The 25,287-nt window shown below is 42.7% G+C and overlaps 1 protein-coding gene across 3 annotated transcripts in view; it reads right to left on the bottom strand.

Moving 5' to 3' along the window:
- The window catches only part of focad (focadhesin), a 218,653-nt gene that overhangs the window by 86,320 nt on the left and 107,046 nt on the right, over positions 1 to 25,287 (bottom strand). For all 3 annotated transcript variants that reach the window (XM_080188679.1, XM_080188680.1, XM_080188681.1), the window contains exons 19-23: positions 16,940 to 17,072; positions 14,616 to 14,804; positions 9,794 to 9,915; positions 6,435 to 6,527; positions 15 to 103 (exon numbers count right to left, since the gene is read on the bottom strand). In XM_080188679.1, coding sequence (XP_080044805.1) covers positions 15 to 103; positions 6,435 to 6,527; positions 9,794 to 9,915; positions 14,616 to 14,804; positions 16,940 to 17,072 — 626 coding nt within the window. The remainder of the gene's footprint in view (positions 1 to 14; positions 104 to 6,434; positions 6,528 to 9,793; positions 9,916 to 14,615; positions 14,805 to 16,939; positions 17,073 to 25,287) is intronic.

Here is a 25,287-nt window from a genome sequence, read left to right as displayed (position 1 = left end):
TAAATTCTTCTTACCAGAGCCAGGATATAAACTTTTTGTACTGCAGCTCCTCAGGATCATCTTTCCCATGCTTCTGCTGCATCTCCAGTTCAGCCTGTCTCCCCTACAGACAAAGACATCAATCAATGACACCATCCCACAATGAAGCTATTAGCAATCAGTGACTGCAGACAGGAGGAAACAGTACATCAGTTGACACTGAGGGAGGCAGACCAAATTTAAAAGCAAGCAACTGCTTTAAAAAGAAACCAGCATGTGGCCCTTTCCAAAAACCCTCCCCTCGCAGACATGTGCCATTTCCCCAGCTGGAAGTAGGGAAACCAACCTGCTCGTGCCAATGCAGAGGTGGATAAGAGGCCCTGCCACAGCTTTTCTGAGCCTGTGTGGAAGCACCGTACACCATACCGTGGGATCTTTCCAATGACAGAATTCTGGCCTGGAAGCCAGAATGGCCCTTTCTTCAACTCTGTCTCAAAGAGGCAAAATAAGTAAGCACCTCCGCAGGCACGCTTGTGAAAAGAGGTGTTCAGAATGAAAAGTAGGAGATATCTGGAACCAAACAGCTTCAATTTTTTGGCATTAATAATGGTTTTCTTCATATTCTTAAGCACTCCCCCTGGTAAAAACACCTGGTTTCAATGAGGTTTCACTTAAGAAATCATGATAATATTGGCAGCCAAGAGTATGTGGCAAAATGATGTACCAATGATGTACCTGGACATAGGAGGGCAAACATTACTTATTTTTTGTAAGATTAATTGTTGGGCTGTAAAGGTAAAGCCAAAGCTTCTTTACTCCAAAGTTTGATTCCACACAAATTTACCGCTTCTAATGAAATATAAGCAAATGGTTGTTGACTGCAAGTTTGACATACTTAAAACTTACTTCCCATTAAGTCGCTGAATAAAAACTGATGTAAATATGTGATATTATTTTTCAAATGTTAAACAGGCACTCAATCTGAAACAAAGATGTGTCAAATCTCTTTTAAAGGAATGAATTGCCGTAATTCAGAGTAAACATTTCTTAAGGACTTGATGACAATTTAGCAAATTAATCACAGAATTGTGATGAGTTATGCTGCAACCTTGGCCTCTGACTTGACCCCAAGTTGAGTTTCTAACTTCATGTCTTGTTCATCACCAAGAATACCTAGCTCCACATACAGAAATATCATCTGCCTGGAAATACCCTGCTAAACCACTCTGACAATCTATTCTCTTGCCTCTTTTAAGATGCTTCTCAAAACCGATCCCTTTGACCGAGCTTTTGGTCACCTTAAAGCACAGAAGGCGGCAATTCAGACACCCAGGTGTCCTTTCTAACCCTACCTTCCTGCACTTGACCCATAGCCCTGAAGCTTACATCACTTAAGATGCAGATCCAGGTACTTTTTAAAAGAGTTTAGGTCTTTGCCTCCACCATCAACTTAGGCAGCGAATTCCAGACACCTACCACTCCTTGCGTAACAAAGTTCTGCCTCATGTCCCCTCTACACCTACTGCCACTTACCTTGAATCTATGTCCCCTTGTTCTAGAATTATCCTCCAAGGAAACAATTTTATCCCATCCACTCTTACCTCTTCCCCTCGTGAATTTGTACACCTCTATCAAGTCACCCCTCAATTTTCTTTGTCCCGAGGAAAATAACCCCAACCTGTCCAATCCCTCCTCATAGTTACACTTTTCTAGCCCTGGCAGCATTCTTGTAAACTTCTCCTGTCATCTCATCAAAGTAGCTCTGTCAAATCCCATTTAATAATAATTAGAACATATTGCTGTGACTTTGATAATTATGCTATATAAATACAAGTTACGATTATTGGTGAATTCAGTTTCAGAAGCCACAGTCCACATTTTTAATTGTTATCCATTGGAAAGCAAAAGTGTTGAAACATCCCACTCCACATGAAAACATTTAACAAACGACTCAAAAACGAATCTGCTACGAGTTCCTGGAAACAGCTACAGAAAAATCAAAACTGTCCACTTTAGGATTCGGATTATCCAGAAATCAACCACTGGCAGGTATCGCATTAACTGATCTCAGCAGCAATGCTGCAATTGTCCACTGTGCTCCTATGGCGAAGAAGGGAATATACAACAAAGACTTGATCACTGCCTAGAAAGCCTGCTGAAAATACATGCAGTCTTTGGATCATGACTGCCATATTTATGTAGCCTTTGACCTTGTCATGGCTCACATACAAACAGAGGTCACTGGGGAAGCCACCAAGAGGGATGACTGGCAACTTTGGATTCAAACCCCCAGAAATAGTCAACACCTTGAGGAGATAGGAAAATAAAGAAAAACCTGGAGATGTCTTAAAATGTTTTTTCAATCAACTAAATCAACAGGCCCTTAAAGAGTGGAAACAATTGCCAGTTAAAGTGTTCAGAGGACCATGCATATACACATATTGTAATCAAAAATGAAGCAAGGCTTTTGTGAAGCAGAGGGTGAAAATGAAGAGAAAGTCGATACATTGAACCAAGAAAACAGTAACAAGCAAAAAAGCAAAACCAGACTTAAAATTTACCGAACCATTTTTCCCCAACTCTTCGAAATTAAAATAAGCAAAGCCAGCACAAATAAAGTAACTGGAGAATATTCAGCACAGTGTATAGTTACTTAATTACAAAACTGCTACAGACCACAGGCTAGGTTAATGCAACATTTTTACTGACCCACATTTAACTGCTGCGAGCAGTACCACAATATGATTTGTAGTACCAGAAAATGACTCCTGCTAAAGAGTTTCAACTTGCTAAATAAATCATCAAGCATGATTACAGTAACTCTCTTTCTGCTGCAGTACATAATTAGCATTCATTCATAGTTACTTTGCTATCCAAATTACTACAGGACATAAATTGAATACCATAAGGACCCAGTGTGGTACCATATCTAAACAAATCATTCAACTGGTCCCTTGCAAATACATTTCTCGTATGTTATACAGTCAGGTCACCCACTGTTGATGTATGATTTTACATCACGATCTGTGTTCTATTTTCCCTGCTCAATGATTAAAATTGGTGTCAATTATCTTGCGGCAAAATCCACCTGATTTCCTGTACTGTAAACATATTTCAGGACGGTGCAAAGAAACTTCTCTTCAATCTTCTATTTGCAACTGCACATTTCTTTTGAGAAACAATGAAAATTAAGAGTCTCTGCATTAATCCTATTTAAATAGTGCATGTCCCAATCAATGCATCATATGACACCCCACTCTGTGGTGTACCATTTGTCTCGCCTTTCATCACAGGATTGTTATGGTGCAGAAGGAGATCATTCGGCCCACTGTGCCTGCACTGGCTCTCCAAATGAGCATGATGACCCACTGCCAGTCTCCTACCTTTTCCCCTTATCCCTGCACATTGTTTCCATTCAATTCATCATCTAATGCCCTCTTGAACACCTCAATTGGATCTGACTCCAGCAGACTTCCAGGCAATGCATTCCAGATCTGAGCCACTCACTGTGTTAATCATATATAAACGTATCAGACCAACAGAAAAGTAGTTATGCTTTGTCCATTTTTAAGAAATTTCCCTTCGTGTTTTTACACTGAAAATAGCTGCAGCCTTCAAGTCATATCGTGTGGGGTCATTTTCATTGAATATTGAAGGAGAAATCATGCCATTTAAATTAGATTTTAACACATATTCAGTGCTTAACTGAAACAATGCCCCTGTGATACAATCTGTCTGCAGCCACAATATAAAATGTATTCCTGTAATTCCAACACAAGGCTAATTCTAATAGTAAAAATGGTCCAGGACTTAATGATAAACATTTCAATGTTGAAAGTAGGATTAGGCCAATGAAATCATTAAATTAGAAACAAACTGATCTAGAAATAGATTTCATCCGTGTCTTCTCAATATCATATACTCAATATTATGGCACATCTTACAAACTGATTCCAGAACAGGGTACTAAATGCAGAGTAAAAAGTTCAATGAGCCTCACATCAACTTGGGCTACTGGGAGTATGACTATTTCCAGGGGGTGGTCTCTGACCACTTAGGCCTCACACGAGCCACAGGGATAATTGCTACATGATCTTTAGGAAGAGCGCAGGTGGTCCACTAGACTGGACTGAGGTTAATACTAGTAAAGAGCCAACAAATCTTTGCTTTTTTTTGCGTCATTGGTAATGTAACTTAAATGCTGTTTACCAGAGCACTGCTTATGCGTTTAGGTATAAATGAACAATATTTCTTTCCTGTCTACATGGAGATAGTGCAAACCTGGAAACGGCTGAGAACGCTAATACTCTAACCGTGCATTGCCATCTCATAACACTGCAAAATAGATACCTGGAGTATATAGGCAACATTAAAACATCTGCACGTTGGAAACTTAGGAACTATGGAAGCAATTCTATCATCCGCTATGCTGCTTTTTTAGTAAGAAGTCTCACAACACCAGGTTCAAGTCCAACAGGTTTATTTGATAGCACAAGCCACTAGCTTTCAGAGCGCTGCCTCTTCACAACAGGGCATAAAAAGACACCAACTCAATTTACAAAATAATGGTTGGAATGCGAATCTTTACAGATAATCATGTCTTAAAGGTACAGACAATGTGAGCAGAGAGAGGGTTAAGCACAGGTTAAAGAGATGTGTATTGTCTCCGGCCAGGACAGTTAGGTGAGATTTTGCAAGCCCAGGCATGTTGTGGGGGTTACAGATAGTGTGACATGAACCCAAGATTCCAGTTGATCTGCTTTTTTAGCCCAGTAGGTCGGGAGATTTGAGTGGAGCCCATTTTGCAAACTCCCCACTGGGTGCCACGGCCTCTATGCGTCTCCGGTGGCCAGATTTCCGGTACAGAGTTGGTGACACTTGGGAGTTGGGGCCTACTGGGGGTGATTTGTGTGGGTCCCGCTGCCACTCTGCACTCAGACAGAGGGAGAGAGGCCAGCAATCAGGGCTGGCCATCGGGGTGGGAGGTGTATAATTCTCCTTTGGGGGGGAGGGGGAGAGATTCAGACATCAAGGCGGATGGCAGAGAGAGTCGGGGGGTTGTGGTTGGGCCCAGACATGTTTGGGGGGCCAAGGGTCGGGCCATGGGGTGGAAGCACGGCCGGCGATGTGGGCATCGAGGGGCTGGACAACGATTGAGCTGACCACCCTCTGGAAGGCCAGCCATGCGGGGCCACTGCGCATGCGCCGATCTGGGTGCTGATAGATCGGTGCGTGCGCAGTGCCCGTTCAACGTTATGCTGCCGCCCTCTCCTGCAGGAATAGGCCCTGCCTACTGGTTTCTGGAGGGAATCACACACACACTCTGCAGTGCACAAAACGTGGAAGGTTCATTTTGACATCCCCGCTGAAAAAGACTAGCCTGATTTACTCCAGTTTTTACATTTTTGTGGGAGAATTGCCCCTTATGACTTGAATATCTAATTGAGCCTAACCTAAACATTCCAAGATAAACAATACCATGCTGAATAAATAAGAGATATTGCTTGAAGGTCTGTTCTAAAGAACACAGAAACAGAGAAGATCGGATTAGGCATAGGTCATTTAGCCCCTCGAGTCTGCTCCACCATTCAACTAGAAAATGGCCAATCTTCTACCTCAACGCCATTTTCTTGCACCATCCCCATACCTCTTGATGTCTTTACTATCCAGGTATGTGTTGATCTCCACCTTGAACATATTCCATGATTGAACCTCCAAACCCCTCTGAGGAACTGATTCCTAAAGATTTACAGCCCTTGATGTTAAAAAAATTCCTCCTCATCTCAGACCTAAATGGCCTGCCCCTTATTCTGAAACTCTATTCCCTGGTTCTGTGACCCTTGCCCCTATCCCTGCCAGGGGAAACATCCTTCTTATATCTGTCAAGTCCTGTAAGAATTTTGTACATTTCACCTCGCATTCTTCTGAGAAAGTATTCAATCTGCAAAATTGTAAAATTCAAGATGGAGAGTTACTGACCATGGGAGAAGACAGCCAAGCAGAGATTGGATCAAGATATTCAAAATCATGAGGAGGTTGGACAGAAGAGATAGGGAGAATCTGTTCCCGCTCATAAAAGGATCAAGAACGAGAGGGCACAGATTAAACACGATTTTCAAAAGAAGCAAATGTGACTTGAGAAAAAAACTTTCATACAGCGAGTGGTTCAAGTCTGGGATGCACTGCCTGGAATTATGGTGGAGGTAGGTTCAATCTAGACATTCAAGAGGGCATTAAATAACTATATGAATAGAAACAATGTTCCAGGGTACGGGGAAAGGGAAGGGGAATGGCACAAAGTCATGATGCTCCTTTGGAGAGACTATGCAGACATGATGGCCAAATGGTCTTCTTTGGTGCTGTAACAATTGTGCGATTCAGTGATTATTAAGCTTTCATTTTGGAGTGGTGCAGGGATTTATTGCAGTCTCAAGAATTCTAACTAATACTTTTACCTGCAGAACTGCGTGATACGTTCTTCCCATAAATCCCAGCCATGCCTGGGACAGCAACATTGATTTATGCCATTCGGAAGGCTGGATAGGTACCTATCAGTAAAAAGATCATTAAGTGAAAAACTAAAATATTGTAATGGCTATATTAGAGATTGAGCAAACAATCAATAATTATTTTGCATATAACTGTAGTTTTTGATAATGTATAAAATATTTATATCTTAATTTCAACCTTCACAATTTCAACTGTAACACAATCTGTTAATGAAGGTCCTGGAACACCAAGAAGAGTGATAATTAAAGTCATTCTTTAAAATTTCCCTCTTCAAATAACTCAAGAAAATGTGGCATATTTTTGTCACATTTCAGCCACTCATTTTCATTAATGAAAAGAGAAAGCATCTCAGGTCTGCTCACATTAGTCCCCAATAGAACATGTTCACATGTTCTACAAAAGACCAAAGTGGTTGTGAAACGCGCACGCGCCCTCTGAAGAAGCTCCCACAAACATCTTGCTTTGGGACTGAACACTTCATAACGCCCGCACATTGGAAGTACTGCAGACAATGCTGATGAAAGCCATTCCATATGTTATTTCCTGGGTGAATGCACTGGTTTCTTTCACCATTTCCTTATGAGTTAAGGCATTAAGTTTTCCCCCTTCCTCCATCTCTCCACCTTATTTCAGAGGCATATAAAAAAGAACAGGATTGCAGTCCACACAAAAAGAACACAAATCTTCCACCAGCATGAAAACAGCAAGCGGATAGTAAGCAGTCATAGGTCCTATTCAAGACAAACAGGATAATATAGACGCAGGGTAACACTAGAACATTTAATATGTGCTCTGTGTAAGTATAAGCAAAGATAACAGACTTGATTGCACAGTTCTACAGAATGTACAGGGACTTGGGGATCATGGGTCCAGAATTTTTAAGGTGGCAAGATATATTGAGAGATATCTGGATCTGGGACTTCATAAATACTGGGGATAAGTACAAAAGCAGGAAAGTTATTCCAATCCCTTCTAGAGCTCTGGTAAGGCCACCACTAGATTGTATCCTGTTCTAGAATTTTGGAAAGACCTGAGGTGCAATGGAGATGTGCCAGAATAGCAGCAGGGATGAGGAATTTTAGCCACAAGGTCAGGTTGGAGAAGTTGAAGCTGTTCTCTTTGGAACAAAGAGGGTTGATTGGAGATTTGATGGAGGTGTACAAGATTATGATAAATCGAGATGAGGTGGACAAAAAGGCTGTTCTAATTACAGCTGATGACACAAGTTTAAGCTTTTGGAGAAGAGATATGGAGGTGTGTGTGTGGGGAGTGGTGTGGCGGGGTGATGTGAGGAAGAATTTCTTTAAATGCACAGAGTGGTAATGACCTAGAAGTCATTGCCTACAAGGGTTGTGGAAGCAGAGATAATCAATAACTTGTGGATTTATTTGTGTAATTTGTGTAGTGAGCGAGCACTATAAGGCAACCGAGAGCTAAACTGCAAGGTTGTCACTGTAAACTTCCAGCAAATTAGAACTGCCCATTGAACCCTCAGAAGGAGGCTCACTAAAGAAAAGGATGTGGAGACACTGGCATTGGACTGGGGTGCGCACAGTAAGAAGTTTCACAACACCAGGTTAAAATCCAACAGGTTTATTTGGAATCACGAGCTTTCGGAGCGTTGCTCCTTCATCAGGCAAGTGGAGAATTGGGTTCACAAACACGGCATATGTAGACAGACTCCACTGCAAGATAATGGTTGGAATGCAAGTCTTTACTGGTAATCAAGTCTTTGCAGGTACAGATAATGCGAGCGGAGAGGGGGATAACAACAGGTTAAAGAGGTGTGAATTGTCTCAAGCCAGGACAGTAGAAAAAAATACCACTGCAGGGAAGTCCACTGTCAACTTGTCAGACTACGCCACTCACTTGATGAAGGAGCAGTGCTCCAAAAGCTCGTGATTCCAAATAAACCTGTTAGACATTAATCTGGTGTTGTGAGACTTCTTACTGTGTACATCAGGGATGAGGATGCAAAGGTAGGGATGTCAAAAGAGATGGTTTCTTGCGGAGGAGAGAAGCCTTTATTTTTATTCACTCTTGAGTATGATCCTGGACAGCAGAAGGGAGAGGCAATATCCAGGAGATCATTAGACTAGATGGAGTACTGGATGACTAGACAGCTCATGCTGGAAGGAAGCTTACGCTGACCACCCCTGGACCCGAGGTGGTGCTGGTGATACTGCTGTGGGGATAATATTAAGAAAATATGAGAGATGGAAATAAGACAGCATTTGAAAAAATTGCTGGAGGTGGCACCATCTCAGCTAATTGGCTACCAGAGATGGGGAAGTTCTGAGTGGAAGCATATGCTGGTCAAAGAGTAGGGACTATTCAATCTGCTTTACACTGCTTTATCAAATCTTTTGAAATCCTTATGAAAATAGAGAAATATTATTTTGATCAAGTTCAAATGAGGCCTGGAAGGCAATCCAGAAGGAGGGCAGCAGTGGACGTGGCCCATGTTAAATTGGTCACACAGGCTAGAATTTTCAGGATGGTAGGAGCTTGGCCGCCACCATCCTAAGGCATTCCAACAGGCCCAAGACCATTACACGCTCTAACGAGCATTGATTGGGAGAAGGAAGGACTTCTGTCCATCAGATTGGCCAGCATTTCCAGTCATTCTAGGAACAGCGCTCCAATAGCCAGAAGAGGCATTGCAGGGAGCTGCCAAGAACGAGGTGCCGGAACTAGGAGGGGAGGGGTCAAGGTAAAGGTGGATGTTGAGAAGGTCTGAGGGGTTGCAAGGAGGGATGAGGGATGGGGGATGGGGGGGTGGGTAAGGAGGACCAGAGATTTCTCATGGCAGCACCCTCCACCCCGAGATCGAACTTCGTTCAATTTCAACTTTCCCCTCCATGATCTGTCATCCACTGACTAGCTTAAACACTGAGGCCCTTAACTGATTACATCATGGCCTTAACTGGGACAAGAGTGGGTTTCTCCTCAATGGTCCCATCTACCTCCACACAAAATTGCAACCAACTCAGGGTGGGTGGAATCCCGTCCTTGCAATTTTACGCTCCACCCACCATTTCAGAATGGTGTTAAAATGTGCTGTCCTCTGGGATCCAGGCCTTGACCTTAGTCTGGACCCCAAGAGTTTCCACATCCACCTGTTGTTAAGGAGGCACAAATGATTGACCACACATCAAGCAGCATTGAAAGTCTGGGCTGCAGCAACTCTGACATGTAGAGAGTTCTACTGGCTAATAGGCAATCACCTGTGAAAAATACACTCAATCAGGTGCAAATGCAATACTTTTTGAATATATACTTCACGAATGACACAAAAACTTACCTCATGGATAAGGGCCGCAAGCATCTGCTGATAGCTACGGCCTCGACTCACAAGGAAGCGATTAATAGGTTTGCCATCTTTATCTGTCTGAACATGTAGATCATAACAAAGCAACAAACCAGCTGCAAGAAAACAGTAAAATCTTTAACCAGATACTAACTTTTAGGAGACATAAAGGAAAGTTAACTGCAACCATATTGCATCTTAATTAGCCAAATAGTGAGGAAGCTATCGGTGAGTTATTTCATTATTTATTTTTATTAGTATCACAAGCTTACATTAACGCTGCAATGTCAACAGAACAAAGGGGATAGTCATTGACTACAAGTAGTGCAATGAAGGACATGTCCCTATCTACATCAATGGGGCCGAAGCACAAATCATTGAGAGCTTTAAGTTTCTAGGTGTTCAGATCACCAACAACCTGTCCTGGTTCCTCCATGCCACTCTAGTTAAGAAAACCCACCAATGCCTCCACTTTCTCAGGAGGCTAAGGAAATTTGGCATGTCCGCTACAACTCTCACCAACTTTTACAGATGCACCACAGAAAGCATTCTTTCAGGTTGTATCATAGCTTGGTACGGCTCCTGCTCTATCCAAGATCGCAAGAAAATACAGAGAATGAAGCCAAGTCCATCACTCAAACCAGCCTCGCATCCATTGATTCTGTCCATATTTCCAGCTGCCTTTAAAAAGCAGCCAGCATTATCAAGGACCCCACGCGCCCCAGACATTGTCTCTTCCACCTTCTTCATTTGGGAAAAAAATACAAAAGTCTAAGAACACGTACCGACCGACTCAAAAACAGCTTCTTCCCTTCTGCCATCAGACTTTTGAATGGGCCTATCTCGCATTACGTTGAACTTTTTCTACACCCTAGCTATGACTGTAACATTACATTCTGCACTCTTTCATTTCCTTTTCTATGTACCGTTTGCTTTGTCTGTACAGTGTGCAAGAAACAATACTTTCACTGCATACTAATACATGTGACAATAACAAATTAAATCAAATCAAGTACTTCACCTAACTGAAAGCAGACATATGTGTCTCAACCACTGAATATGGTAGCAAATTCTACATGTTCAACATTCTTGTGAATGCTTATTGAATTTATTAGTGGTTCTCCTGTACTTATAACTCTAGGTTTGGACGCGCATACAAGTGTAAACATCCTCCCTATGCCTACCCAATGAGGCCCTTCATAATGTCAAGGAATTCAATCCAGTCACCCTTTCAACTGTCTCTTTTCTACAGAAAAGGGCCGTAAGCCTCATCAGTCTTTTCTGATGGTTTCACTTTTCCCAATGTTTCTGTGTGCTATTTACAATATGCAGGTCAGAACTGTGCACAGTATTCTAACTGTGGTCTAACCAAAGTTCCATAAAGTTTAACATAATTTCCCTGCTTTTGAAATATATTTTCCGCAAAATGAATCCCAATGCTTTGTCTACCATGTTCATGGCTTTATTAACCTGCATCACTACTTTGTGATTTGAGATTCTTGCGATCCCTTTGCACCTCTATCCTATAGAGGGTCTTATTTTCTAATGAGTATGTGGTCTCCTTATTCCTCGAGCTGAATGTAACAATTCTCCCTCATCTCTACTGATATTTGTCATTTATATGCCCATTCTGCAAGTTTGCTAATGGTGTCTTATATTTTGTTGCAACCTCAAATATTAACTATACCCTCAATCTATTTAGACTCACCCACACATATTGATAATACATGTCTGATTTCTAAGTTCTTATCACTCATATAGATGGTAAGCAGTAATAGTCACTGCATCAATCCCTGTGGAATGCCATATGTCATCTTCCAGCAGCTTCAGTAAATACACGTAATATATATCAATACATGTCCCTACTATAAGTTTTCTGTTTCATAGACAATTAGCCAAGTCTTCCACTGCTTGTCCTCTGGCTGCACATGCTCTGACAGTCATGACAGTGTGAAATACATTACTTTTGAAAGTCCATATATTCCACATCCACTGCATTATCATTGCCTATTTTCTGTTACTCTTCAAATAATTCACAATGGTTGGTCATGTCTGATTTTGCCTTTTGAAATTCATGCTGATTTTTCTTCATTATATATTTTCAGCTTCTAGATATTTTTCTCTTCCATTGTGATTCCTACCACTGATGCTAAGCTAACTAATGAATAGTACCCTGTATTTATTCCATCTCCCTTTCTGATACAGTAATAACATCAGCTGTCTGCAGTCCTCTGGTACTACCCGTTCTATTAATATATACATATGCTATCATGCCTGCTATTTTTTCCATTTCTGACTGCAACTGCTATACTAAACTGCACCCTCACCATCTTTGATGCAGTAGTATTCAATAAAATCATCGGTCTCTCTCAATCAGGCCACTCCCCTGGTACACCCCTCCTCTCTGCTCCTTAAAGCCCCCAGATGGAAAGTTGAAAAATTGTGGACAATTGATCAAATGCTACTCCAGGTGCCACTGGTCCTGTTCTCATTTACTGAAACTATTCATAATTCCACAATCATCCTGGAATGCAAAGATAACCCTTGGGTTCTTTTTTCCTACTGGAAGCTGTCTCCTTCAATCCCATCCACTCCTTAACCCTCACGTTCAACAATAAGTACAAGAAGCTCATCGACTTCTTTGCCACTAAGATTGAAAGCAACCCAACAGCTAACTCTGCCACCTTCCTCCCTTCCACAAGCCCACAGGATCAAACTTACTCAAAGGTTCTCCCTTGCCCTAGCACTGAACTTAGTTTTACTATTCCCCTTCAAGATCATCTTGCCATGAGACCCAACTGCTTTCTTTACAATATTCCAACTAATTGCTGACCACCCAGCGTCCCCACCTATTCCCCATGTGACCATATTGTTCCATGGCTCACGCTCTTCAGGTGCTGCTCCTCCTTTAAATCACCTCTCTCATCAAAAGAGCAATAATGCTTGACTACACCTACAATGCAAACCACTACCCCAACTCTAAGCTCCCTTTACTCTCCAAAATCTTTAAATAGATTGTCACCTCCCAAATCCTTGTCGAACTTTCCCAGAACACGATGTATGAATTTCTCCAGTCAGGTTTTCATCTGTACCGAAACAGCTTTTAACAAAGCTACAAATGACATTCTGTGTGACTGTGATAGACATAAACTTTTCCTCCTCATCCTGTCAGCAGCTTTTCACATGGTTGGCTGCACCATCCTCTTTCAATGGCTCTCCACTGTCACCCAGCTAGGTGGGGCTGTACTGACCTGGTTCCATTCTTATCTAACTGTTTCCAGAATATCACTTGCGATAACTTCTTTTCCTGCTCCTGCGCTATTACTTTTGGTGTCCCGGAAGGATCTCTCTTTGACCCTCTCCTACTTCTCACCTCCATGCTACCCCTTGATGACATCATCTGAAAGCACAATGTTGGTTTCCACATGTATGCTGATGACCGCCAACTCTACCTCATCCCCACCTCTCTCAACTCTTCCACTGCTGCTAAGTTGTCCAATTGTTTACCCAACATCCAGTACTGAATAGCATTTCCTCCAATTAAATATCGGGAAGACTGAAGCCATTGTTTTCAGACGCTGCTCCAAACTCCATTCTCTAGCTACCAACTCGCTCTCTCCAGCAACTGTCTGAGACAAAGCCTTGGTATTATATTTGATCCTACGATGAGCTTCCAGTCACATATTTGCACCACCACTAAGACCACTTGTCCAGATCTCCATAACATTTCCCATTTTTTCCCCCATCCCAGCCCATCTGTTGATGGAATCTTAACTCTTGTTACTCTAGACTTAACAATTCCAATGCATTTTTGGCTGATCTATCACATTCCATACCCCCACCCAACCCTACCTGTAAACATGAAGTCATCCAAAACTCTGCTGCCTATGTCTTAACATGCGCAAAGTCATGTTTACCCATCAATCCCTGCACACTGACCAAATTGGCATTTAGTCAAGCAACATCAACATTTTGAAATTCTCATCATTGTTTCACATTTCGCCACAACCTCATTATATTATCTCCTCCAGCACCACAGCATTCTGAGATAGCTGTGCTCCTCGAATTCTGGCCTGTCGTGCATTCATTATTTCATTCATTCCACCGTTAAAGTTAAAGTTTATTTATTAGTCACAAGTAGGCTTACATTAACACTACAACGAAGTTACTGTGAAAATCCCCTGGTTGCCACACACCGACACCTGTTCGGGTACACTAAGGGAGAATTTAGCATGGACAGTGTGCCTAATGAGCACACCTTTCAGATTGTGGGAGGAAATTGGAACACCGGAGGTGTCCCAGTGACGTGGTAACACAGCACTGCTGTCTCACAGTGATTGGTGCTGCTGCTTCACAGCGTCAGGGACCCACGTTTGACTCCAGGCTTGGGTCATGGTCTGCGCAGAGTCTGCACATTCTACCTGTGTCTGCGTGGGTTTTCTCCGGGCTTTCCAGTTTTCTTCCACAGTCCAAACAATGTGCTGGTTAGGTGCACTGGCCATGCTAAATTCTCCTTCAGTGTACCCAAACATGCACCGGAGTGCGGTGACTAGGGGATTTTCACAGTAATTTCACTGCAGTGTTAATGTAAGCCTACTGGTGACACTAATAAATAAACTTTAAAATTTTAAGAGGCTTTATCTACTTTTAAAGGGCAACTTTCTATTATCAGTTGTAGTTTTTATTAGATTACATGGACATACGTAAAATAGCACTGCCATGGTTAAACTGGTTTGATCTGTGAAACATCTGGGAATACAGATAAGGTGACAGCATTGCCCAAACGCTTTGTCAAAAAGATTGATCACTAATTCACCTGCCAAGCCAGACTTCAGTCCAGGTTGTTTGTTCTTCTCATATGTCTTGAGCATGAAGTTAGGAATCCCTGCTACAGTCTTCCCTTGGTCAGAGCGTACAGTTCCGCCTCGAAGTGCTGAATGATACACCCCACGGGGCATCGCAGTTAATTCTTGGGTCACAAGGGATGACAAAAACTCTTCAAAAGCTGCAAGGAAAAGGTCAAAGAACTACTACTTCTGGCTGTCAGGATGGACAAAATTAGTAACTGCAAGTTCAAATTTAAATAGCATGGTCAAGACAATTGCTCCCATGTGTTATCTTGACTTTAGATTCACCTCTACCTAAACCTTTATTCAGGAAGCTACCAGTAAGCAATGTCAGATGGTCCGTTGAGGAGACAAATGCGTTTAACTCTTTCCTCCTCAGTGATTAATTACAATGTTGCCAACACTCACCTCAGGACACACAACCCATATCAGACACAGAAAAGAATGACTGCAGTCTGCCTTCCAAAGTAGCCAAGATGCAATTTAGTCATAAATTTTATTCAAAATTAAAGCCAACTATGACGAAAATTAAAACCATAAGTTCAGATCCAAGGATGTGAAAGGAAATTCCTTGCACTGTTTTATTGTCAGATTATTAAGTAAAGCAGAAAGGTACATGAACCAAGCACGTCACAAAAATTGGCAGACCTACTGGTGTAAATCAGCCAAACCATTTATTTGCTGCAAACTTTACTTATGGTCACAATAATTGACATTTGATCAGAATATTTATTTAATAAAAAGGCAATTTGCATTTAACATTACTTCAGGCTTTTAAAATACAAAAAAAAACTTGAAATGCAAGTCCTGTAAAGAGAGAGGGATCCCCAATTAAAACTTAAAGGTGCTTTTTGAGTAATTGATCAACATTTGTGCTAAGGGTACTTCATGATTCAAAGATGAGACGCAATCTTGGGTCTCTCAAGCCGAATAACCACATGCATTAAAATAAATGATGATGATTCTACTATTCCCCATAGGATGAGCAATGGGCCATTTAGCTGTTCAAACCTGTTTCACCATTCAATGATATCGTGGCTGACCTGTGATCTATCTCCATATACCCCAAGTTCCTCAATACCACTGGTTAACAAAAATCTATCCGAGGCATAAAATTGACAATTGACCAAGTATTAAACGCTGCTTTGCAGAAGAGAGTTACAAGCCTCTGTCACTGTGTGTGGATATGTTTCCTAATTTCCCTCCTGAAAGGTCTGGTTCTCATTTCCAGACTATGCCTCTTCAGCAACCAGTGGAAATATATGTACCCCACCCACCAGTTCCTCTTCAAAACTATGATCTTAATCTTCTAAAGTCCAGAAAACAGAACATAAGTTTTTGTAGTATCTGTTCACAGTTTGGGGTCTAGTAAATTGACGTTGCACTCCCTCACAGGCCAATATATGCTTCCTAAAAGTGAAGTTTATTCATTCGCCACAAGCAGGCTTACATTCACTCTGCAATGAAGTTACTGTGAAAAATCCCCTAATCGCCACATTCCAGCTCCTGCTCGAGTTCACTAAGGGAGAGTTTAGCATGGCCAATATGCCTAACCAGCACATCTCTGGACTGTGGGAGAACACCGGAGCACCCGGAGGAAACCCATGCAGACACACAGAGAACATGCAAACTCCACACAGACAGTAACCCAAGCCAGGAATCGAACCCGGAACTCTGGAGTTGGGAGGCAACATTGTGCCACCCCAGTGTGGTGCCTGGAATTGAATACAATAATCTAGTTGTGGTATAACCAGGGCTTTATATAGCTGTGACATAATTCCACTATCTTCGTATTCCAGTCCTACAGACATAGATCCCACATTTCCTGGCATTAGGATTGGTGTAGAGGCTGAAATGAGGCTGGCATCACTTGTACACTTTCTGGTACTGTCCTCGAATACAATCATTTTTGGAAATGTTCTAGGCCATTTTCAAAGGTCATGCCCAGCACTTGGATCCCCTAAATTGCACTCTTTTATCTGTGGATTTGAGGGTGTCCTCAGGTGGCTGATTAGCAACATTTTCATTCTTAGTGGCAGTAAGATGCACCAATCCTGCAGTGGCAAAGCCCCAATACAGACATGAATACAACAATAATAGTGTAGGCTGTGGTACAGAGAGCCCCCAAGGGATCAGTAGCGTTTCATGAGTTATTAATGTTCAGAAGCCTCAAAAGCTTATCCACCACAATCAATGTTTTAAACCTAATTTCTTTTTAATTATTGCTTTTCAATGACAAATCAACGTTGTTGATTAATTTTGGAATGGAACAGTTAGCAGGCACAGAACATACCTGAGAACACAGGAAGAGGAGTCATTAAAAGCAGCTTCATGTAAGAAGCACCTGGGACTGAAAGATCTTCTTCTTTCTCCTCTCCTTCTTCCATCTCATCGTCTTCATCATCAGTTTTTCTTTCTGGCCTTACCTAGACAGAAAATACAACATTGTTTCACCACCAACCAGTCGCTCATTTCCAAATTATAAACTGGACAGTACAGACAGATATATTTCCAGTGTTCTATCTAGCAACTTGATCAAACATTTCCACATGGTTACTCTTCTTCATCTTTACTCAATAGCTCATCCAAGCAAAGAAAAGAGGAAGGGTCCAATTAAAAACAGAATATAAAGATAATATTTAAAGAACACAGAAGTCCTATTAATAGCTCAGCAGTTATTTCTGGAGCTGATGTGCTTTCACTGCCTTGCATCAGAGACTGGTGTTTCTCGACTACTGCTTAAAATATCTTTGAAAATGTTAGGTCTAACTTTTTAGTCATCTTAAGGTGGGATCACTTTGAGAAGATAATGGGGGCCCCTGGTGCAGTCAGCAGTAGAATACTGACGAGGAAGCAAGGACCAAATGCACAAACTTTTCTGTGAACTTGACCACGTCCTGGCTTCATCCTGATGGAATTGCACCTGACTCAAAGCTATTAAGTGTGACAAAATTTCTGGGAGGCCAACTTTGGGCCTCATTGAATGATTATGAAGCTGTTGAATTACTGTAAAAACCCAAATGGTTCACTAATATGGGTGGCACAGTGGCAAGCACTGCTGCCTCACAGTGCCAGGGGCCTGGGTTCAATTCCGGCCTCGGGTCACTGTTTGGTGGAGATTGCACATTCTCCCTGTGTCTGTGTGGGTTTCCTCCGGGTGCTCCAGTGTCCCCTCAGACTCCAAAGGTGTGCGGGTTACGTTGATCGGCCAAGCTAAATTGACCCTAGTGTCAGGGGGATTAGCAGGGTAAATATGTGGGGTTATGGGACTAGGGCTTGGGTGGGTTTGTGGTCGGTGCACTCGATGGGCTGAATGGCCTCCTTCTGCAATGTAGGAATTGCATTTTATAATGTCCTTTAGGGAAGGAACCATGCTACCCTGACCCAGTTTGGCCTTTATGTTACCCCAGTCCCACCATTCAGTTGCCCTCTCAAGTGGCAGTACAGGACACTTGCTGTTCAAGAATTCTGACCACCACCTTTGTGAGCAACTGGAGTTGGGTATCAAACCACAATTGCACGTACCAAGAATCTGTTCTACTATAATGAAGGCAAAATACTGCGGATGCTGGAGTTGTCAGAGCTGCGAAGAACCATCCAGATTCGAAACATTAGCTCTATTCTCTCTCCACAGATGCTATCAGACCTGCAGAGATTTTCTGTATTTGTTCTATTATACTTTGGTATCTGCACACACGAGCCACTTTTGACCCAATCACATCTTCTGCCTAAAGCTAATTCCACCAGAATAATGCTTGCAATTTATAACGGTTATAATTCTGACAGATCCCATTCACACTCCAGATTTGTGACTTCAACACTTGAACTACCCCACCTTCCTTCAAGGCTCATTTCCAATTATGTCAAGTGTTTCTCTGAAGCAAAGAAAGGTCAGGCTATCAAGAAGTGACTTATGCCCTGATTCAGAAGGGAGAAACTTCTTGGTAGAAGTGAGAAAAAAGCTGGAACTTTTAAATCAATGGGAGCAGAGTTGAAGTAAAGCAAAATCTGTATTTTAAACTGAAGGTAATAACATAGAAAACCAAAACTTAAATAATAATGTGATGAACTTCCTTTAAGTCCTCAGTCTCTCCCACCTTGGAGCCTTCTCCAGGATTAAAATCCCTCCTCCATCTTACAATTCTGTGCTTCTGCCTTTTAAAAATCCTCCACAATTTTTGCCTCATATTGACAGCTGGGCAATCAGTTGCTCAATCCTTAAACTCTAGAATGTCCTCCCTAAATCTTTTCACCTCTCTATTGCCCTTTCCATCTCTGAAGTCCCCATCTTCTTGATCACATTTTCAGTTAATTCTCACACTGTTCGTTCCTTTTTTCCTACCTTTTCCCTCTATAAAAATTTATTTATTAATCATAAGTAGACTCACATTAACACTGCAATGAAGTTATGTGAAATTCCCCTAGTCGCCACACTCCGGCGCCTGTTTGGGTCAATGCACCCAACCAGCATATCTTTCAGACTGTGGGAGGAGACCGGAGCACCAGGAGGAAATCCACACAGACACAGGGAGAACAAACTCCACACAGATAGTGACCAAAGCCAGGAATCAAAGCCAGATCCCTGGCGCTGTGAGGCAGCAGTATTAACCATTGTGCCACTCCTGTACCTTCAATCAATTTTCTGTGTAAAGTGACAGAGAGCAAAAATAATTGTTCTTTTTGCTGGATATATCCAGACTTCAAAGGATGTTAATTAAGAACAAAGCCTGAATTAGTACTCCTATTATTTTCCCCCATAATGTTAACATTTTGTCCCTAACCTGTCCTCTTCAATGATACATGAGAAATGAATATACTAACAACTCATCTTAAGTCAGTGTCTTCAATATCAAAGACAAAATCATTTACTCAAAATGAACTTGCAGATATACCACTGGCACTAAGACAGCAGTTTAACTAAACAACTACCCCTGTGCTTTCATCCTTCAGTCACATTATTTAACTTAACTATTGGTAGAACATTTACAAAGGCTGAATACAAAGGAAAGTCTCAAAGAGTGGCTCATTTTATTATTTTACAGATACCTGGTAGACTGTCATCTAACTGCCTTTTTAGCCAGGGAGTAGAGTGAAGGGGACTGAAGAACTGAACAGCTGAAATTTGCCGACAACAAAGCAAACGAAAATAAAGCAGGTATCACAAAGTAACTGGATACGATTTGACAACATGCCATTCCTTGGGGCTGCACGTTATACAGCGGCAATGGCCCTGCTCACTGCCTGGAATGTCATGGCTGAGCCTGCCTTCTCTAGTCCAAGAAGCCACTACCAGATTTTACGATTGTCAGAGAGTTCATTGATGAGACCTTGGCTTTCGCCCCCTTGGAGGGTGTCCCACCTCCACCAATTAGATGAATGGCAGTTCTCTAGCCTCAGCAGTGCCATCCAGACAAATGGCCACCAGTGGGACTACACCCAGTCCCCAGATAGGAGCATTGCTGGAGGCCAGGCTTCATAGTTAATTGGGGCAGTCAGGACCAGGGTCAGTCAGGTATTCGAGAAGCTTGGGGAAAGGGAGGATTGCTTCAAATAAGGACAACCTTTTCTGCTGGGGAGGGGAGTGAATGGCTCCATTGGGTATAGGAAGGAAAGCCCACCTAATTAAGCCCACAGACAGGTCGTCAGAGTTTACCTAGTTGTGTGGGGGCTCCCCATTGCTGGTAAAATACCAGTGGCAATAGAAGGAAACCCTCAAGTGATCAGTAATTGCCTACTTAGCCTCAACTGACACAGGCGATGACCCCCCCACACCCTCCCCTCCACCCTCACCCCAATGCCTAGCACAGCCCTCCCGGGGGACCTGGAGTTCCTGCCCTAATTTCAGGAGTATAATCCTCTGATACAAATAAAAATATATCCTTTTATTCTAATTCCAAATAAGCAAGTGTGCAATTTGCTATTTTAGATCCATATTTTATATATCAATTTAAGGTTGTGTGGAAAGCTTATGGAATGCTAGCCTTTATAGGAAGGGGTATAGAGTATAGGAGCTGCCGTCTAATGCTTCAGTTGTACAGAACGTTGGTTAGACCGCATTTGGAGTACTGCGTCCAGTTCTGGTCACCTTACTACCGGAAGGATGTGGAGACTCTGGAGAGAGTGCAGAGGAGGTTTACCAGGATGTTGCCTGGCATGGAAGGACTGAGTTACGAGGAAAGGTTGGAGAAACTGGGACTCTTCTCCTTGGAAAGACGGAGATTAAGGGGGGGACATGATAGAGGTACATAAAATACTGAAGGGAATAGATAGAGTCAATAGTGGTAGGCTGTTCCCTAGATTGGGGACAATTACGAGAGGTCAAGATCTAAGGGAGAGGGGGGAGAAGTATAATTTGGATATGAGAGGAAGGTTCTTCACGCAGAGGGTCGTGGGGGTATGGAACGCGCTACCAAGTAGGGTGGTGGAGGCAGGCACGTTGGACTTGTTTAAGGTTTACTTAGATAGACACATGAGCGAAACAAGGATGGAGGGTTATAGTACAGGATATTAAATAGGGTCAGAGCCTCGGGACGACACCGGAAATGTAGAGTTACATGTTAATGTTTTGTCTTTTTATTCCGCAGGTGTCGGTCCACCTTGTTGTCAAACGAGGGGCATGCACACGGTGGGTCATGCGTGGGCTGCTCTTGGAGGTTCCGGGAGTGGCCTAGTACTTCATGTTGCTGTGTGTGCTTAATCCTGGACTGGTAGACGGGCACCGCAACAGCTCGGTGACTATCACTGCTAGCTGTGCAGATACATGGATTTGGGCCTGTGTCTGTGGGAGTTTGCGCATTCTCCCTGTGGCTGCGTGGGTTTCCTCCGGGCGCTCCGGTTTCCTCCCACACCCAAAAGATGTGCTCTTAGGCTGATTGGTTTACCAAATTGACACTATTCTCCCCTGAATCTGGCTAAGTTAGGGGTTCCACTCAAATACACACAGGGCAGGGTAGGTGTAGGAGGATGAGGCGGCACGGGCTCGTTGGGCCGAAGGGCCTGTTTCCCGTGCTGGGTTGTTCTTTGTTCTAATTTCAATGTGTATTTGGGTAACTTGCATAAAACACTTTTAAAAACATTGCAGCATTTCCTTCCACCTTTACCTTAGTTTGATTAGCGAGCAGCACTAATAATCCGGGAGTTAGAACAGAATGATCCCCCGGACGACAATCACGATTTTAATATCTGAACAGGTTCACAGCCTTACTTTGATATAGTCTGTTTTCTAAGAATTTCTTTTATCATGCATTCACATGAAACACTTGAGACAGCAAGGCAGCTCAGCCAAGTCCAGTTGCATTACAAACTGCTGAACATTTATCACTGACCACTTAGGACAGAACCCACACAATTAATTAAGTGCCTACTATTGAAACGTTTTTATCACTCGGTCACTTTTGTTCCTTTTTCAGACTTTGGCGCTACCTGACGAAGAAATCTAATGATCCAGAAAGTTTACAGGGAAGTCATCTGGTATCAGCTGAAACAAAACCTATCACTTGGGAAAGAAACCATTTCTCAACAACACGATACAGAAGCAACTTCCTTTGCCACTGCTTCCAAGAATTACGATAGCCTTGTGAAGGGGTCAGAAACGAAATCATCATCTTCCATCATTCATTAAATAACAAATCATTGCCGTGGAGCATGGACAGGACCTGTTTTCCAAACAGTCACCACAATGATAATAATCTTGTTTAAATACCACTTCAAAAGTTACTAAGGTTCCCTCAGCTTTAGGGTTCATAAGGTTGCAAACTATACTGATGTTCAGCAGAAGCGCAAGATGCCAGGTTTTGTCTGTGATCGCACCCCACCCCGCCCCAATCATCATCATTACAATTCTAACAGTGCTACCTCCAACTAGCAAACAGATGAGGGAGGGAAAAAAAATTAACAGCCAGGTTGCTACGAACCAGCCCGAGAACTGTGCGTTTGCTGAGTAAGAGAAAAAGATGTGGCACTGAGAAACTTACAGAAGTATAATGCAAAAAATAGGAATTATAAAAAGCAAAACAAATTTAAAATTTAACTTTTCACTTCACAACCAACAAAACAAAAGATAGAAAGGAAAATTCTTGCATTTATTATAGCATCTTGAACTGCACAGGGCACCCCAAAACATTTCACAGTGGTAATGAAAGGTGCTGTTTAAATATAAATCCTTCTTTTTTCAAAATTCACAGCAAAAGAAGCATCGCATTCTTTTTCAAGTGTTACAATGGAGTATTGTAAGAAGGGTAAAGGTAATTTACTCAGAGGATCTTCTCCATTCACTAAATGTTACTTAGTGTTCATAGGAACACAACCAACTTGGATACATCACACAAGTAAACAAAATTTGAAGCACAGAATCAGGCTATTTGGCACAACTGGTCTATACCAGTGCTTATACTCCTCATTTAACTGTATCCACAAATCTGTTTATTCCTTTCTTCATGTTTTTCTCTAGCTCTCCCTTAAATGAATCAATGCTTTTTGCCTCTACTACTCCCAATGATAAGAAGTTCCACACGCTCTACATTAAGAAACTTCTCTTGAATCCCATATTGGATGTATTGACTATCTTATATACATCATTGTAGCCTCAGGACATCACTACAGGAGTTTCACAGGGTGGTGTCCCATTTCCAATTTCAGTTGCTTCATCAACGACCACCCTGCCATCATAAGGTCACAAGTGGTGGTGTTCGTGGATGACTTCACAATGTTCAGCAACAGTCACAGCTCCACAGATGCTGGAGCAGCCTGTTTCTGCATGCAGCAACACCTGGACAACATTTAGGCTTGGGTTGATAGGTGGCAAGTTTCACCACACAAGTGCCAGGCAATGAGTATCACCAACAATGAAGAATCTCACCATCTCCCCTCTTCATTCAATGGCATCAGCATTGCTGAATCCCTTCTATAAACGTGGTTACTCATTCAGAAGAATGAGGGGTGATCCTATTGAAACATACAAGGTCCTGAGGGAACTTGCCAGGTGGATGCTTCCCCTTGTGAGAATGACTAGAATGACAGTTTAAAAATAAGCAGTCTCCCATTTATAACAGATATAAGGAGAGCTGTTTTCTCCCAGAAGGTTATGAATCTTTCCAACTCTTTCCCAGAGAGCAGTGGAGGCAACATCAATGACTCTTGACTAACAACGCAGCCAAAGGTTCTAGGAGTGAGGTAGGGATGTGGAGTTGATGCCAGAATCAGGCTAGCTACAACTATGCCTACACTGCACAGCTTAAAGCAGATAAAGAACTGGTAAAAGATGTATATTCGGCTGCCAAAAAACTGAAGATGGATCGAGTGAGACAGGTTTGTGGTGATTATATACTATCCAGGATGGATGTCCAAAACTTTCTTATCGAAGCTTTGCCAGCCAGATGGGAGACACTCACCTGTTGAGTCAGATTGACAGTTGTATTCAGGAAAACTTGTTGGAGATTTCAGAACAAGATGAATTTCTAAAACTTCCACGGTTAAAGTTGGAGGTGATAGGGCCTTGTGAGGAAGTTAGATGTGGTGGCTGTAACGCAGATGTGGTTACGGGAAGGGCAGGACTGGCAGCTGAATGTTCCTGGGTACAAGTGTTTTAGGTGTGACAGAGGAGGGTTGAAGAGAGGTGGAGGGGTGGCACTGTTAGTAAAGGAGAACATCACAGTAGTGCAGAGGGAGGACAATATGGAAGAGATAGGGATTGAGTCACTGTGGGTGGAGTTGAGGAATAAAAAGGGAGAGATTACGTTGCTAGGGGTGTACTATAGGCCACCCAACAGCCCGAGGTCAGTGGAGGAAGGCATTTGCAGGGGCATTTTGGATAGGTGCGGGAAGAATAGGGTGGTTGTAGTGGGTGACTTTAATCTTCCTGGAGTGAATTGGAGGGGGCCTAGAGCTGGGGGTACGGAGGGAGAGGAGTTTGTGAAATGTGTTTTGGAAGGGTCTCTAGAGCAGTATGTAACTAGCCCGACTAGGGGAGAGGCTATACTGGATTTAGTGTTGGGTAATGAGCCAGGGCAGGTGGTTGAGGTAGAGGTAGGCGAACATGTGGCTAACAGTGACCACAAGTCCATCTACTTTAGGATAAAAATGGAAAGGGATGAGTGCCGGCCGAACGGGAGTGTGCTGAACTGGGGAAAGGCAAGCTATAGCAGGATTAGGAGGGAGCTGCAGGACACTGACTGGGAGGGGCTGTTAGCTGGCAAGTCCACGGTTGGCAAGTGGGAGGCTTTTAAGGGCAAAATGAAATGGTTGCAGGGGAGGTATGTTCCGGTTAAGCGGAAGGATGGGAAAGGTAGGATTAGAGAGCCGTGGATTACAGGGGGTATTGAAGACTTGGTCAGGAAGAAGAGGGAGGCGTATGTTAGGCCGAAACAACTGGGTACGGAGAGTGCACTGGAGGAATATAGAGAGAGTAGGAGGGAGCTAAAAAGGGGAATTAGAAAGGCGAAGAGAGGGCATGAAATGGCCTTGGCTGGTAGGATTAAGGAAAATCCAAAGGCATTTTATTCCTATATTAGGAGCAAGAGAGTAGTTAGAGGGAAAATTGGTCCTCTTAGGGACAAAAGTGGGGAGTTACGCATTGAGTCGGAGGGAATGGGGGAGCTCCTGAATGAATACTTTGCGTTGGTATTCACGAAGGAGAGGGGTTCG

Source organism: Carcharhinus amblyrhynchos, chromosome 5, assembly GCF_965287045.1.
Source record: "Carcharhinus amblyrhynchos chromosome 5, sCarAmb.v2.hapA, whole genome shotgun sequence".
NCBI lineage: Eukaryota > Metazoa > Chordata > Chondrichthyes > Carcharhiniformes > Carcharhinidae > Carcharhinus > Carcharhinus amblyrhynchos.
The sequence above is the reverse complement of the archived record's forward strand: the minus strand, read 5'-3'. Positions and strand labels throughout refer to the sequence as shown.